This window comes from Vombatus ursinus, unplaced genomic scaffold (genome assembly GCF_900497805.2).
Source record: "Vombatus ursinus unplaced genomic scaffold, bare-nosed wombat genome assembly UNPS02000582.1, whole genome shotgun sequence".
Classification (NCBI taxonomy): domain Eukaryota; kingdom Metazoa; phylum Chordata; class Mammalia; order Diprotodontia; family Vombatidae; genus Vombatus; species Vombatus ursinus.
This window is the reverse complement of record NW_020940360.1, coordinates 38,472,575-38,490,153: the sequence shown is the minus strand read 5'-3', so window position 1 is coordinate 38,490,153 and position 17,579 is coordinate 38,472,575. Positions and strand designations below refer to the sequence as shown.

Below are 17,579 nucleotides of genomic sequence, written 5' to 3'. Positions count from 1 at the left end.
CCCTAAGATCCCATCTAACTTGAAATCTATGATCATGTGATCCTTCATGGCAGAACAATCAATTGCAATAGTTTGGCTCTTCCTTATATCACCATTAAGGAGTGTGTTGATACATGAGTAGATCCTTTTTCTATACATTTTTTAGAAATGAGAATATTAGGTATCCAGATTGGTATTTATTGATTTCACATTGACATTTTGGATACTAGTAAGGTCCACAAAGAACTTGATATGACTCCTCAAATTAAAGCAACTTTTAATTTAATACTTGCCTTAAATATAAATTCTGATAGCAAAAAATATTTTGGAAAATATTGTTCCAGGAAGAAGAAGTAAGGAAGTTATAGGCTTATAGGCTTTTCCGAAGCTTCATTCTTATTTATTGCAAATTTTTTTCAGAGAAGAGAGTTGGGAGGTGCTGGATGTGGTGATAAATGACATCATAAATTATAAGAAATGACATCACAAAAATGAAATTGATTATATTTTAACATATTGGAACCAACTTCATTGATATAGAAGTTATTTTCATGTGAGTTGTCTCTGTCTTGTTTCAACAACATTGACTGATTACAGCAAAGATCAAAATTAATACCAAAACACAAGAACTAAAATGAGTATATATCATGTACAACTGAGGTAGTTCTAGCCTGGCCTATTTAAACAAGCTAAAGCCACCAAAAAATGAAAAATAGATAAAAGAACAGACAGTACAGGCTATCAAAATATCCTAAAGAATTTTAAGTATAATAGATCAAATGCCACAATAAGTAGACCAAATTTGCTTGAAACCACCTTAGCCATCAAACATTTGCTACAATAGACTAATATATGACACAGAAATAATTATTTTATAAAAACTGTTAGGAAAATTAAATAGTACTGATAAGGAATAGTATTAGAACCATATCTCATTATATACTTTAATAGTGGATCAATAATCTAAGTATTTGAAAAAAATTTAAGTAGTAAAAGTAGAATAATATTGCAGTTTTATAGAGGAGGAAAATTCATCTTTTCAATGAACAGGAGAAAGTATAGGCAAAATAGATCAATTTAATCACAAAAAATGTTTTCAACATTTATTTGGGGAAAAATGAGGAAAAATTATTTAATAAACATGCTTTGTAAAATTGGTTATCACCTTGAATAGAAAGGAATTTGGCTTTACACCTCATACCATCTACGCACAATGGTTTTAGTTTGGATAATAAACACAGTGACTACGACAATGTAAATAGGAAGAACAACCCTTTCAGCCTCTCCCAACTAACTTTTTCAAAATTACAAAAAACAAGTATGTCTCCAAAGAAGAGATATGAGAAGACACCATCACCCCTTTGCAGAGGTTGGGAGGGCCACCTTGCACATATTTGCAGGCTTGATATTCGTTGGTTTTGCTGATTTTCTTTTTTTTATCTTGTTTGTAAGATGAGATGGCTCTCTATGAGGGAAGTAGTGAAACAAAACAAAAAGTATCAATAAATATTTTTTAAAAAAGAATTCCATCTAGATGGTATACATAACCATTAAAAAAAAAAGAACATGCACAAAAAATGGAAGACAATGGAATAAAGTATTCATCTTAGTTTTGGAGGAGAAATGAAACTAATTTGAGGGAACAGGATAAATGCACTTGACTGCATTAAAACTTTATAACAAAAGCCAATATAATTGAAATAGAAATAATAGTCTTAGGTAATGTTTACAAAAAATGACAAAATTGATGTAGAAGATAGTGAGATATTAAAAATCAGATTGGTAACTCATTCCACAGTAAATAAATGGTCAAAGGAAATGAATAGACATTTTTCAAAGGAGGAAACACAAAGTGTTACGGATCAATTCAGAAAAAAATGTTTAGTCTTAATAATCAAACAACTTTGAGGTACCACCTCATACTAGTTAAATTGCACCTAGTTCTCATCTTTATAAGCCTACCACTGACTGAGAAATTTAAACAACGTAACATTCCATTGTGACTATTGTTTGTTGATTTTTAAAAAATTAGGTAGAATAAAATGCAGTTTTAAAGGCTTTCCTCAAACACATGACTCACACCAACTTCTAAAGTAGAAGTGACTAGAAAGATAATTTTGTAGAGTGATCCCCACCTTTAAATAGTAGTGTCATACAAGGTGTTGTGATGGGTAAAATATGAAATAACTGAGGAAGCAAAGGTCTGAGCTTCCAAACATATTGGTTTATTAAGCAGTGTATGACCTCCTCAGCTTGGCACTGGAGTCTGAATACAGGGGAAGACAGATTTTTATTCTCTGAATGTAACCAATTAACAGGTTTTTTACCAGGATGCAAGATTAAATGTTCTGATTTCTAATTGAGAAAAGATTAGAGACTTTCCAAGTTGGGAGAGGGAGAGTGAAGAAATTTAATTTCCTGAAATAAGAAAAAGAGGTGTCTCTACCCAACCCTCCCAGCAGTGTGTTTTCAGTCAAAAGAACAAGGAAACAGTAACTGATTGGCCAGTATGGGGCCAGTTTTCAAATAAGAGGCAGGTTTCTTGAGATGTATAGTTGTGAGAAACTTCCTTGTATTAGTCTTTGGATCTTACTGGGTTTCTGGTCAACAGGTAGAGGGTAGTTACCTAGCTTTCCACCATGCAGGGATTGGTTCAAATAATATAATAAAGTTTTCTCACAATTTCTAAAATTGAATAAAGTTTCCTCACAAGACAGAAATTGGACTAGGCTCATAGTTGAATAGAAAAGGTACTGAGTTAGATGCAAAATTGAGTCACAAGATGGAGTCAGTGTGGTTCACTCGATTCCCATAATGTAAAAACTGGGAGATTTTTGCTAACCTATTTCCTAGAGTCATGGAGAATTTCTTAGAGAATTCCCTATTAATGGTAAAGTTTTGCAAATGCTCATTTTCTCAAGTGGCAAAGTTTTACTTGCATCAAACCTAAGAATATTATAGAGCCTCTTCTGTGTAATCCATTATTAATTTAAAAATTTTTATCATTCATCCTAGTAAAACAAAGTTATCTGTGGAGTGACAACAGATATTATCTACATATTAAACAGACAGCCATTGAGTTATTAACTTTGCTCAATGAATTAACAGCATTGGCATTATCATGTCTCTGAAGGCAACAATAAACATCATTTCGTGAGACCCTTAGTCATCTGTTTTTTATTGTTATGAGCTTGGAAAACATCAACAATTTTGAACATTTCCTTATACAAAGAAAAACGAAGAGGATTGATTGTATATGACACTGTCAATCTGTTATACAGCTTGTTTTTTAAAAAGTAACATCTACTCAGTATATGCTTGTCTCAGTTCCTTTATAAACTTGACTTTGTTCAATTCTGTGTGTATTAAAATATTCATTTTTCTTTTTCTTATTTTTAAAAATTTCACTATCACTACTTTCCCCTACTGCCCTGTTGTAACAAATGAGTGTAGTTAAACAAAATAAATCCATATATTGGTCATGCCGCAGAATGTTTTCGTTCTTCATAGTATGCATAGTATGAAATGCAGTTGACTAAACAGTTCATAGTTGGCTCATCAATGTATGTATATCTTGGACAAATAAGACAGTTTAACAGTGACCCAGAGAGGAGGCGTGTAGACTGGATTGCCTTAGGAAATTGTGTAGTGTACCTAAGCTTTTCCTGGCAATGGAAGACCATTTTTAATGTCACTATCCTTTCAGTGAATTAATGAATGAAAAGTTTTAATGCATTTATGCCAAGCCCTGTGACAAGGGATACAAATATAAAAAGGAAATGGTGGCTAGGAAGGAAAGTATTTTGCCTTGAAAAGTCACAGGAATGATGAGTAAAGCCATACATGAGTTAATTAACGAACATTTTCCAGAAGCAGTGATAATATTTACTTTATTATAATATCTAGAACCACGATGTGGAAAACTTCAGTAAGGGGCTGGGATGATGTTATTTTCACAAAGCAAAGAAAATGACAAGATGGTCAGGGTGGGTGTCTGGGTTCATTAATTGGTGACTTGGGGCTGGCTAAATAGAGTAGGCTTTGTGGATTTATGCTTCTTGACTCAATGAAATTATTCTCTGTACCTGCAAACCATGAAATAATTGCCTTGAAATACTTGTAGGTAATACAAAGGGCAATGATGAGTAAGAGTAAATTGTAGCGTATTACCAGTGAAGAATTGCGCAGAAGTGGTACATACCAGAGAGATACTATATGTCCAGAAAAGGATGTAAGATGACCATGTAGGGTAACCAGTTGACAGTTCAAATATTCCATCCAACACAATGTTAAAGAGATCTAGAAGAAGACCTTAGCATATTTGATGAACCCTCAGGTAAGATTTATGAAAAGATATGGATAAGAGTGGCATAGGATGACTGTAGATTACAATCCATTCTTGCCCTCCCATCCTGTGCTAGGGTTTTCCCTTAGAACTCTTAACATTGTATGAATAACAGTCTTGGAACAGATGCAATCAGTCTATAAAATGCATAAAAATATTTCTTATTTCTCATTCTTGTGTAAGAGAACTGTCAGCTACCTATGTTTAAAAAACTGTTGAACTTTGTTTCCCTAGCACAGTTTCTTTACATATTAAAAATGAAAGTATTATATCTGTTCATCTGAATGAAGGAAATGGTTGGGTATAAAATGATTAGGTATAAAAATTTGCATAAACTTTTTGATAAGAGAATTTCTTCCAATAAAATGATAATTTTATGATGTGTCAGTGTCTCTTCTATATCTTCATGTAAAATGAATGCAAATATTTGCTTTATATAACACAGGCTGGCTTCTCAAATACATCTTGTTTAACTCTTACTGACAAAATAGTTGTTAGTATTCATTTTAAATAAATATAAAATATATATGCTATGTATTAAGTTCTCAGTAGATATTTACTCATTGGTTTGGCATTTTGAACAAAATATTGATTTGTTATTTCCATCCTTTTATGAAAACATTTTTGGTAGTTTTTGCACATGTCAGAAATACCCATTTAATTGTTTGAATACTCCTTTTTTTTTTCTTTTTTTTTTAGAAACCAGCAAATATCTTAGTAATGGGAGAAGGCCCGGAAAGGGGGAGAGTCAAAATAGGTAGGTAAATATGACTAAAATAATTTTTAAAGTGACTATCATTGCTTTATCAGAGCTCTTTATAATAGTTATTAATTATAATAATTCCTTGTCACATATTATGAGGAATAGAGAACATTTTTAATATTGAAAAATCTAGACATAAAATTTTTTATAAAAATATTCTTTTTAGAATATTTTTCTTTTTCACTCAAAAAGTCCATGTACCTTTTAGAATCTTTTCACTTGAAGATTCCATGAATCTAAGATAGAGCAGCTTTGATAAGTCACTAACCCACAAAAATATTAAATTTCATGTAATAACTTCTGTACATTGGTTTTGTGTGCTGCCTCCTCAGTTTAAGAAACATGCCTACATATAATCACTTAACCATAACTTCTTAGATCCAACTCTACTTAAATATCACTTCACTCCGCATAACCCTTTAGCACCTAACACAGAGCCACGCACATTTAATTCCTATTATGTACCATGTCATAACCCTTTATATTTATGACATACCTGCCACTGCTGGTCTTTAACATACCCCAGAAATTTATAATCATGTGTAATTTTGGTCTATTAAGTCCCTGTCTAGGATTAGGAGTAAGAGCTAGGAGACCACTCATTGCAGTGGAAAGAATTCAGACCTCAGTCAAAGTTCTCACTTCAAATATTGTCTCTGCCACTTTGCCACATGTGTGACCTTTGATGAGTCAACCTTTCTGGGTCTCAGTTTCCTCACCTGTAAAATAATTGTCTTAAACTTTTAAATCTTACTTAGAATATTATGTTAATAATAACAGCTAGCCAGTGCAGTGGATAGAGCCCTGAGCCTGGGGTCAAGAAGATCTGAGTTCAAATTCAGCCTCAGTCACTTAGTAGCTGGATATATCACTTAACTTCTGTCTGCCTCAGTTTCTTCCATTGTAAAATGGGGGTAATAAGACTATCTAACTTCCAGAGTTGTTGTGAGGATAAAATGAGAGAAGATTTTAGCACAGTTCCTGGCACATAGTAGGAGATTAATTAATGCTTGTTCCCTTCCCTTCCAACCACTTGCCAATTGCTTTGTAAGTGTATGTTGAGTGTATGTATGAAACTAAAGAAAGCTGGATCCTAGATGTTCTCCTTTCTCATTCTCCTTAAGTCCTAAATTCCATTCCTTAGCTTCATCACATCAAACTTGGTGGATGATCTTATCCCATGTACTTACCTCTTCATCTCAAATTAGGTCTCTCCTTGAATGAGTCATAAGGGACAAGTACTCTTGAAGGCTAACTTTTTTACATGGGACCCATCCTTTCCTGAATTGTATATTGCTTCCGCACATATTCTCTTTCATTCAAGTATCTTTGCTTCCTCCCTCTTTGCTTACTCTTTTTTTCTTTCCTTCATACATATATAAATCTCTTATCTTTGCTTGACCTTGCTGTACTCAAGCTTCTTTCTATTTTCATATTTCCTCCTCTTCCTCCTAGACCCCTTGAGTACGGTACATGCTCACTCCCTCTAGTTTCTTTGTTATGCATTCCTTTTTTAAATCTCCAGTATCAAATTACTTAATATTCAGTAATTTTTCTTTATGATTTTGTAGTATTTGCATTTTGTAGCCAGTGTTAATCGCTTGCTCTAACCTATTAAAACTCCTTTATGACTTCTATGATGCTGCATTATCTTGTTTCTTTTTCTTTTATAGTTCCTTCTTTGTTTCTTTCCCTGTATCCTAACTGGAAGTTGGCAGAGGCTTTTAGTTCTTAACCATCAGTTCTTCTTTCTGTTTCTTGAGTCATAAAATTAATCCATCACTGTCTCTATTTGCCAACCTGTTTTTTCACTCAAGACCTAGTTCCATTCTAGTTAAACATTTCAACTTTACTTGCCTCCCATCACTTCAAACTCATTATGTCCAAAACTAAAATAATTAGAATGCTGACATATTTTTGTCAGTAGCGCTATAATTCTCCTATTTATCCCAAAACCTGAGCATCATCTTTGACTTTTTTTACTTTTTGCCCTCTGTAGCTAACCAGTCACCAAATCCTAGTGATTCTTTTTTTTAAATGTCTTTCCTTTTTACTACTACTTACAACTGTTTTCTAGGCTCTTAATACCACAAGTTTCAATTCAGTTCAGCAGATATTTATTAAGACCCTGCCATCTACAAGGCATTTCACTATATGCTAGGGGTAAGAGTGGAGATAAAAATTGGATCTGTGATTTCATTGGTATAGGGAGCTCCAGGCTGAGGAAATTCCTTTCACTAGTGCAAGTTTGTGTCTTAGAGAATTGCCTAGAGAACTGAGAGGTTAAATGACTTTCCAGGTCGACATATCCAGTATGTGTCAGGGCCAGGAATTGTACCCAGGTCTTCCTGGCTCCCAGGCCGGCTGTTTATTCAGTATTCATCCTCTCAGTCACCTTGATTGCAACCTTAATGTTACCCTTGCACTCACTTGCACTCACCTGACATATCAAATCTCTTGCTGAGTCTTATCATTTCTACCTGCACAACAACTTTTACACATGTCCCTTTCTTTCATCACTCAGCTGCTACCCAGCAGGGCCTCATCACCACATCTGGATTATTGCTTTTTTAATCATTGCCTTCTGGTTGGTTTCCCTGTCCCAAATCTTTCCACTCCAGTCTATCTTCTGCTCACTGTCAAAGTCATCTTCTTAAAGCACAGACCTGACCATGTCACCTTCTTACTCAGTAAATTCCAGTGGCTCCCTGTTATCTTCAGGATAAAATATAAAATCTTCTACTTGACATGTAAAGTCCTTCAAAACCTTACCCCTTCCTACCTCTCCAGGCTTCTTATACTTCTCTCCACATACTGTACAGTCTAGCAGCATTGGACTTCTTGCTGTTCGTTGCTAGCAGCACGCCATCTCTTCATTATGTTTGTATTGGCCCTTCTCTGTAGCTAGCATACCTTCACTCTTCACCTCTGCCTCTGGCTTCCTGTGCTTCTTTTCAAGATTCACCTCAACTTCTACCTTTTACAAGAGGTCTTTTCAGGTTCCTCACTCTGTTAGTGCCTTCCCTATGAGATGACCTCCTACCTTCACCGTATAGATTTTGTTTTGTCTCTTTGTTTTCATGTTGTCTTCACTATTCTCACTGTGGGCGGAGACTCTATTTTTACCTTTCTTTCTAGCTCCAGTACTTAGCTTAGTGCCTGACACATATTAAGCACTTAATAAGTGCTTGTTAACTTATTTACTGACAGTAGGCAAAAACCAACTAGTCTCTGACCTCAGGGAACTTATATTGTACTGGGGAGTACAGTATGTAAACATATGATAATTTGAGGACAAGGAGAATACTAGGGTTTCAAGAAAGGTCTGTAGGAAAAGAAATATGTTATTCAAATTAATAATAGCCATCTGAATGGTCTTTCTGCCTTTATTTTCCAAGTATTGATTTCATCCTGTCATTCTCCTGGGCAAAAACCTCTAATGGTTCCTTATTAGGAATTAAAGAATTTTGGAGTTGAAAGAGAGCTAAAAACCATCTAACCTAACTCCTAACTTTATAGATGAGGAAACTGGGTTCCAGAGAGGGGAAGTGACTTGCCCCTAATCCTCTAGCTAATGAGTGACAGAACCAGAACTAGCACCCAGGTTTTCTAACCCTTAGTCCATTGTCCTTTCTAGTACATCATGTACTATTCATACTCACAAGATGAAGTTCAGATCCCTTAATACGCCCTTCAGAGTGTACCGCAGTTTTACTCTACCCTGTTTATCCAATTTTATTTCTCATTACTCTTTAGTAGAAACCGTTCAGCCTGGCCCATCCTTACTCTTAAGAATTTCATGGTAATGTGATAGTTTAATTCAATTCAGTTCAGTACTGATTTATAAAACACTGTGTGCTAGGCGCTCTGTTAGGTGCTGGGATATACTGATAAATGTGAAAGAGCCCCTGATCCCAAGAGGCTTATATTCTACTTTGTATTTCATCAAAAACCAATCCTTGAACATAATTAAGGATTCATAAATAAGGTAAAGCATAACTGTATTTCTTTAAATCTTGCTTTTGTATATAGCTTATTTAAGTAGATTAGTATTAGCATTCATTAGTTCTAAGAGTGCTTCAAGATACAGAAAGCAATAAGTGAACTAAGCAGTTAAATTATTATGTCTGTCATAGCATTTTGTGAGAAATGCTTTGATATTCTCTTTAAAGCTTTATAATAATGTGGAAATTGTTTCTATAGCTCTCTAAAAGTAAAATGCTCTGATAGCTGTCAACAAAGTACCAAGTAGAATCACTTTTTTTCTTTCATTTTTATGTGGTTTGGTATACCAAATAATTATAATTTTATATGATTTTGAAAGGGAATAGACCTTAGAGTGTATCTAGTTTAAATCTCTTTAGCTGAAAGATGGAAACATTTTGAATAAGTAGGAGTTAGGAGAAGGTAAAGGGAGAAATGTTGGTTTAGTTTTTAGTTTAAAAAACAACAAAACTTCTTAGTGGAAGGAATATCATCATATCAACAACAGTAAATATTTATTAAACACCTACCGCTGTACTTAAAGTAGCTTTAAGATCAGTGAAATGATTTTGTCTCTGTGATTGGGAAATTTATTGAGAGAAAATATCAACTCAAACTTATTTGTATGGCGTTTTAAAAAAATTGGGCCATCTCTACAAATCCCTTCTAAATTCTAAGAAGAAGAACATAATTATTATTAATTAAATATTTAATGCTCATTATGGTCATAATATTGATTTTAGAGCAGATTTATGATGTTATGCAGCTGTCATCCTTGATGGTTCCTCACATTGTCTACAGGTTCCTCCTTTGTCTACAGTATATTTATATCTATTTTATAGAACTTGCAACATAATTTTCTCATTTTAAATTCACACTGAGCCATACAATTATTATTTCTTTGTTTTTATAGCCCATTGGTTGGTTATATCTGTAATTTATTTGATGGCAAGTCCTTGGTGAAGAATGTAGCTATTAATTATATTTGTCTTATGAGAAGATATGACTCTTTATGATAAATCTCCAATGATCTATTATGTAACATGTGGAGGGTAGTCTCTACTTTTTTAGTATCCTTCATAATTCCTGTTTATCATAATACATGCGATTATGTCAGTAATTATTCATGAATAATTATTTGTTAAATGAAATGGTGTGTGTGTGTGTGCGTGCACACACAGATGTTCTTAGGGCTCATTTTGTGGTTTAGGAAGCTTAGACTTCTAGGCATAATTTTTAGGATTTATAAGATACAGTAATATGATTTTAAGAATAGGAAAATGCTGAAAAGCAGTTTTTTGCTTTGTATATCATGTTAAGTTGATTTATTTTATTGTTTTATTTTTTAGCTGACATGGGTTTTGCCAGATTATTCAATTCTCCCTTAAAACCTTTAGCAGACTTGGATCCAGTAGTAGTGACATTTTGGTATCGAGCTCCAGAACTATTGCTTGGTGCAAGGCATTATACAAAGGCCATTGGTAAGTTATCTTAAAATAATTTACCACTTTGGCAATATTCTATCATAAAAATTTTAATGTTATGAAGTGCTTTTAGCAGCTAAGCTATCTCTTTTGAAAACTTGTTATATTCTAATTTCATGTCTTTTCAAAAGGTTTAATTTGGTAAGCTTAGACTTTGTACTTGGAAACAGGATGTGGTCCCTTTAACAGAAAGAAATCTCTTTCATATAGCAAAGATATGTGATCCTGTTGCTATGAAAATGATTGAATGCAAATTTTATTTTATCCAAAATCTAGTCAGGATGTTGATTATGTGGGTAGAGGAGAAGATTAGAACAGTTTCCCTCAAGACAGTCACATTGCTGGCCAGGGGAGGGGTTGCATCACTATAATTTTTTTTAGTATCTGTGTTAGAATAGATCATAAGTATATTTTCTCTCAAAGCAAGAGCCAGAGAGAGACTATTTAGGAAGTAATAATAATTTTAATAGCTAACCTTTGCCTGGTGCTTTTTTTTTACCTTTGAGATTTACAAAGCACTTTCCATAGACAATCTTGTCATCAGAGTACTGAGAGTCAATGACTGAATGTGGGGCCCTGTGGCAAAAACAAATAGATAAAACAAAAACTTACTATGGGAGCCGAAATATGTTGCCAAAGAAGAGCTTCAGTTCTGATAACCTGGTGAAACTGCTGAAAGTTCTAGAGCCCTGCATAAGCCCTGAAAATTAAAGCCTGTAAAGAGGTCTGAACTAAGAGATTCAGAGTAAATTCATTCCATTCAAGCCTTGGGATAGTTAAGAATCTGTTACCTTAATGGGAATAGGATACCTTAGTAAGAATAAGGTACCTAACTATGCCCTAGTATTTGTATTTATTTAAATCTTGATATAAATTTGCATTTTATAATTGGCCTTAGATAGAATCTTTTCATTTTACAGATAAGGAAAATATAGTCCAGGGACATAACATAAAGAAGAATGTCCAGTGTCATAATAAGTAGTTAATGGCTGGACCAGAACTGGAACCCAGATTTCTGATCCCAAGTCCTGTTTCTTTTCTACTACAACATAGGTCTTGTTTAAATATATTTATTGTTGTTGTTGTTGTTTTGTTTTTTTTTTGTTTTTTGTTTTTGGCTAGGCAATGGGGTTAAGTGACTTGCCCAGGGTCACACAGCTAGTAAGTATTATGTTTCTGACGCCAGATTTGAAGTCAGGTCTTCTTGACTTCAGGGTCAGTGCTGTATCCATTGTGTCACTTAGCTGCCCTAAATATATCTATAATAGAAACTTACATCAGTGTTAAACTGTATGTTTGTGTGTGTGTGTGTGTGTGTGTGTGTGTGTGTGTGTGTGTGTATGTATGTAAAGAGCTTCATTAAAAGCATAATTGAGTGGTAATTCTGTTTACCCTGCCAGTGGGAAATCTAGATGTTTTGATCCCAAGCCTATAATAGAAGTAATACTGTCTAAATGATGACAGCATATCCAGATTATCAGGAATAGACGTAGGAAAAATACTTTACAGAAATACTTCATGTAATCTGAAATGCACTCAAGATTACTAACTTTGAAAATCCAAACAACTTCCTCAGTGGATAAATGGCTAAAAGATATGATCTGGCAGTTTTCAAAAGAAAAACTGCAAGCTATCAGTAACCATATAGAAATTCTGGCAATGAGGTATGGGAAGACAGGCCCACTAATAAGCTCGTGGCGCTTTGTATTGATCCAACCATTGTGTAAAATAATTTGGAAGGGTAAGCAAAAAGTCACTTAATTGTACATGCCTTTGACATAGTGTTACCACTACTTGGCATATACTTCCAAAGAAGTCAAAGATAGGAAAGGACCCATACACACAAAACTACTTTGAAAGACTTAGTAGCTGATCAATGCAGTGATCTATTATGACTTCATCAGCCAGTTAAGGAGGCATGCTTCCTGCTTCTTGATAAGAGAGGTGATGAGCTAGAGGCACAGAATGAAACATACATTTTCAGACATGGCCAATGGATGGATTTCTTTTCTCTTGATCATATTTATTTTAGATAAGTATTTACTATTTGTTTTTTTAAAGTATTATGTAAACATCTCATACTCTTTGTATTTCTGAGCACACGTTTAGCTGTAAGATTTTTATAAGTCTTTTATTATCTAAAACTATTTTAGTTTAACATTTCAAGTCCACTCGCTTTCTGCTCAAGACTTCTCAATGTTAAATTGTGATTTGAGGATACTTGCTTTTTAAACTCTTGAATCCTACTGGTGTACTATGGAATGTTGCTTGCAAAAGCCTGTTTTGTACCCTTCTAATACCTTCATTTGGAAGGCCCTTGTGTGTCTGTAGATCATTTTCATAAACATTTTTATATATGGTAGATTAAGCATATAGATCAATAGTTATTGTGTTCCTTTATTAACTTTTCACTTATTAATAATAATTATAATTATAATACCTACAATTTCCCCCTTCCCTGATCTTAGGGCTTTACTTCAGTCATCTTGAAAATTGATTCCTCGAAGCCTTCACAGTCTTGTCATGTTGAGCACAAATCTCCTTTATGTACATTTGGTCTAATCCACCTACTCTTCATGTCTTTGTTCTCTCTTTCTGCTGTTTTGTTATCTGCCCTATTGCAACACCTACCCCTCTCTCCCTTTTGTTTTTGCCTCCTGCTGTGGATAGACTAATCAAATCAGTACTACATTACCTCTGAAAAGGAGGTGTCAGTTGGATTCCCTGTGGATCATCTCATCATCTCTGTGACTCCCTAAACCAAAAATCCCTTCTCTAACCTCCCCTATGTGTGTTATCTTTCGTATTAGAATATAAGCTCTTTGAAAGCAGAACTGTCTCACTTTTTAATTTGTATTCACGGTGCCAGCACAATGCCTGGCATATAGTTAGCACTTGATAAATGCTTTTTCATTCATTCATTTCCACCTCTAGGACTGTGATATTAGATATCCAGTTTTGGTGGTTCCTTGTACTTAATGTATAGAACTAACTCAAGTTACATCAGATGCTACCAAGATGGGAAAGGCTATGAGATTGGCTATTGACTGGCTAATGGACCAACATAGTTAATAGAGGCTCCATGGAAGGAATACTTACATTGATATAATCAGGAATCCTTTGAAGTAGTTGAGGAAAAACCTATTCTGGTCCAACTTATAAAATTAAAATAGTCTATTATTTTGTCAGTGTGGGTAGAAAAATTACCTTAAGAACCAACCTGATGATAGGCCTCTTGGAACTAGCTTGGTTGGCCCTTGGCAGATATATGTCCATCATTGAGGTCCTTACATTATGAAGATAGAGATGAATAATTTGCAGGGTCATCTTTAGTCTTAAGTTCTAGTACATAATATGAGTGAAGATGTTTTCTAAGCATTTATGTAGGCATAACTCCTGAGGGCACGAAGGTAGTGGAAAGCCATAAATGGAGAAGGAAAATATTTAGTGAGTTTCGTCCATATTTATTGCATTGCCACACTGTGAAGACTCTAGATCTGGCCCATCTCCCTTGGACAATCTGCTTCCCGAGGAGTATCTTCTTAATTGAAACTTATCCAGTGACCTTTAGTTTTAGATCCATAAAGTGCACACAATAAACATTTTTTAGGTGCTTACGACATGCAAGGTGTACTGTACTTGGTATTTGGGATGCAGAGACAAACAAAATATTTCTTATCTGCAAAGATGAATTTGTCATATACATATGTAAGTAAATAAAAGTTAATTTGAGGAGGGAAGAGAACCCAAAGAACGTGAAAGTCCTTACAGAGGAGTTGACACATGAGCTGAGCCTTAAAGAAAAGTAGAGAAAAGAAATCATAGCCCCATTCCAAGCATAGGACTTGTGGCTTATATAAATGTTCAAAACTGGGGAATGGAGTATACAGTTGGTAGAATAGCTAATAGAATAATTTGGCTGGAATATACATTCAGTAAGCATTTATTGTGCCAGGCACTGTGCTAAGTGCTAGGGATAATAAAAAGAGGCAAAAAGTAGTTCCTGCCCTCAAAGAGCTTATAATCTAATGGGGGAGATATTATGCAGTATATGTAAATAGTAAATAATCAGCAAAGGGAAGACACCTAGATCCCTCTTAAGGATTAGGAAAGGCTTCCTGTAGAAGGCAGGATTTTAGTTAGGACTTGAAGGAAGCCAGGGAGGCTAAGAGGTGGAGATGAGAAGGGAGAGCATTCTAGGCATGGGGGGACAGCAAGTGGAAATGCCTGAAGCCAAGAGATGGAGTGTCTTGTTCTAGGAACAGCACGGAGTCCACTGTCACTGGATTGAAGAGTACTTAGAGTAACAGTGGGGTGGTGTAAAATGTAAGAAGATTGGAAAGTTTTGGGGTGGGGAGGGGGAGGTTATGAAGGACTTTCAGGTATTGATGATCCAGAGGTATATGATCTTGGAGGTGTTAAGTAGCCAGTGATGTTTATTGGGGGGAGAGGAGGTGGTGACATGGTCAGTCCTCATTCACTTCTACCTCTTTGCAGTCTTTGACACTATTGATTATGTTTTCCTTGATACTCTCTTTTTTCTTCAAATTTGGGATACCACTAACTTCTGATTTTCTTCCTACCTGTCAGACTACTCCTCAGTCTCCTTTGCTGGATCTTCTCCAGATCATACCTTCTAATCATAGGTGTCCCATAGGACACTGTCCTTGATCCTTTTCTTTTTTTCCTCTGTACTACTTCAGTTGGTGATTTCATCAGCTCTAGCCATCTCAATGCTGATAATTCTCAAATCTCCTGCCCCAGGCTTTCTGCTGACCTCCAGTCTTGTATCTCCAATTGCCTTTCAGACATCTTGAACTGGATGTCCAGTAGACATCTTTATACTTGGGATGTCCAAAACAGAATTCATTATCTTTCCTCCTGAACTTTCCTCATTTCCTGCACCCACTCGTACCTTACCTGTTACTGTAGAGGGCACCACCCTTTCCAGGAGGAGAGAGGCATGGTTTACCATCCGTCCTCAGAAATTACAATCGGTAATTACATTGATCAAGTCCTTTTGGTATTTTCCTTTACATTACAGTGTTGTTCACTGTGTAAATTGCTCTTCTAGCTTTGTGTACTACAATCTTCATTAGTTCACATGGGTCTTCCCAAGCTTCTCTGAGTTATTCATGCTTAAGGTGGCACAGTGGATAGAGTGCCAGGCCTGAAGTCAGGAAAACTCATCTTCCTGAGTTCAGATATGGCCTCAGACACTTACTAGCTACGTGACCCTGGGCAAGTCACTTAATTCAGCCTCAGTTTACTTATCTGTCAAATGAGCTGGAGGAGGGAATGACAAACCAGTATCTCTGCCAAGAAAACCCCAAATGGAGTCATGAAGAGTCGGACACAATTAAACAAGCAACATTTTACTACATTTGTCTTTTACAATTTGTTTAGCCATTCTCCAATCAATGAGAACCCACTTTTCTTCTAGTCCTTTACTACCACAAAAAAGACTACAATGAATATTTTCATAAATAAGAGACCACTCTTTTTGTCTTTTATCTCCTTGGGGTGTGTGCACCACATTCCTGGGTCAGAAAATTTGTTGTTTAGTTGTGTTTGACTCTTCATGAACCTGTGGACCTAGGGTTTTCTTGGCAAAGATGCTGAAGTAGTTTGCCATTTCCTTCTCCAGTGGCAAACAAAGGTTAAGTGACTTGCCCAAGGTCACACAGCTAGAAAATTTCTGAGGCCAGATTTGAAGCCAGGTCTTCCTGACTCCAAGCCCAGCATTGTTATCCATTCTGCTATCTAGCTGTCAAAGAATATGCATAATTTAGTAACTTTTCTACTATAGTCTGAACTTTTTTTTTTACAAAACATTTGAATGTCACAACACCACAGTGTATTCATGTGCCTGTTCTCCTTTAGTCCTTCCAACATTTATTATTTTGTCTTTCATTAACCTGTGTCAGTCTGAGTGTTTTCTAGCTCTTTCCATACCTCTCAATGGGAATACTGGTGTGCACCTGGATTATTATATTAACCCCTTCATTGTTCTCCCTGCTTCTAGTCTAACCTTTTTCTAATTCTGCATCCCCACATGTTCTAAATTGGTGTTCATAAAGCATTGGTCTCACATTTCACTCTCCTTCTCAAGAGGTGTTAGCAGTTCTCTATTGCTCTTTAGGATAAAATATTCCTCTGTTTGAAATTTAAGGCCCTTTGTAGTCTGGCTTCACCTTGTTTTTCCAAAATCTCTAAGTTACAGCTAACCTGGCATCCATACTGGCTCCTATATGTAGCATCCCTTCCTCAATGTCTTTGCACAGGTTTTTCTCTGAATTTAGAATGCTCTCTTTCCTGTCATCTCTACGTCTTAGAATCCTTAGCTTCTTTCAAGGATTAGCTCAAGTACTGTCTTCTTCCAGTCACTCAATCTTGCAATGAAGGTGTCATCTCCAATTTCTCACTCTTATTCCCCATATTCAATCAGTTGTCAAGTCCTGTTGTTCTACCTTGGAAACATCTCTTATATATTACCCCTTCATCTCCTCTGACAGTGCAGCCACACTGGTTTAAATCCCGTCACCTCTTGCTGAACTATTGCAGTAGCCTGCTGGTTGGTGTCCCTGCTTCAAGTCTTTCACACATTCCAGTCCATCCTCTGCTCACTGTCTAATTTTTCTTCCTAAAGCACAGATCAGACCATATCACCTCCTCTATTCAAAAAATCCAGTGTTTCCCTCTTAACTCTGGCATCAAATATAGTATCCTGTTTGGCTTTTAAAGTCCTTCATAGCCCCGCTCCTTCCTACTACCTTCCCTTCCCTTCATGTGCTCTATAAAATCCAGTGACACTGGCCACCTTGCTGTTCCCTGAGCACATGCAATACTCTGTGTCCCATCTCAGAGCATTTTACCTAGCTGACCTCCATGGCAGGAATGTCCTCCCTCTTCATCGCTACCTCATTATTATCTGACTTCCTTCAGGTCTCAGCTAAAGTTTTTCCCGACCTCCTTATTCTTAGTGCCTCCCCTCTGAGACAATGCTCAATATATCCTGTACATA

General features: G+C 35.6%; 1 protein-coding gene across 5 annotated transcripts in view; it reads left to right on the top strand.

Annotated features, from left to right (window-relative positions):
• The window catches only part of CDK19 (cyclin dependent kinase 19), a 207,701-nt gene that overhangs the window by 169,407 nt on the left and 20,715 nt on the right, over window positions 1–17,579 (top strand). For all 5 annotated transcript variants that reach the window (XM_027855694.1, XM_027855707.1, XM_027855714.1 and 2 more), the window contains 2 exons: window positions 5,024–5,081; window positions 10,421–10,552. In XM_027855694.1, coding sequence (XP_027711495.1) covers window positions 5,024–5,081; window positions 10,421–10,552 — 190 coding nt within the window. The remainder of the gene's footprint in view (window positions 1–5,023; window positions 5,082–10,420; window positions 10,553–17,579) is intronic.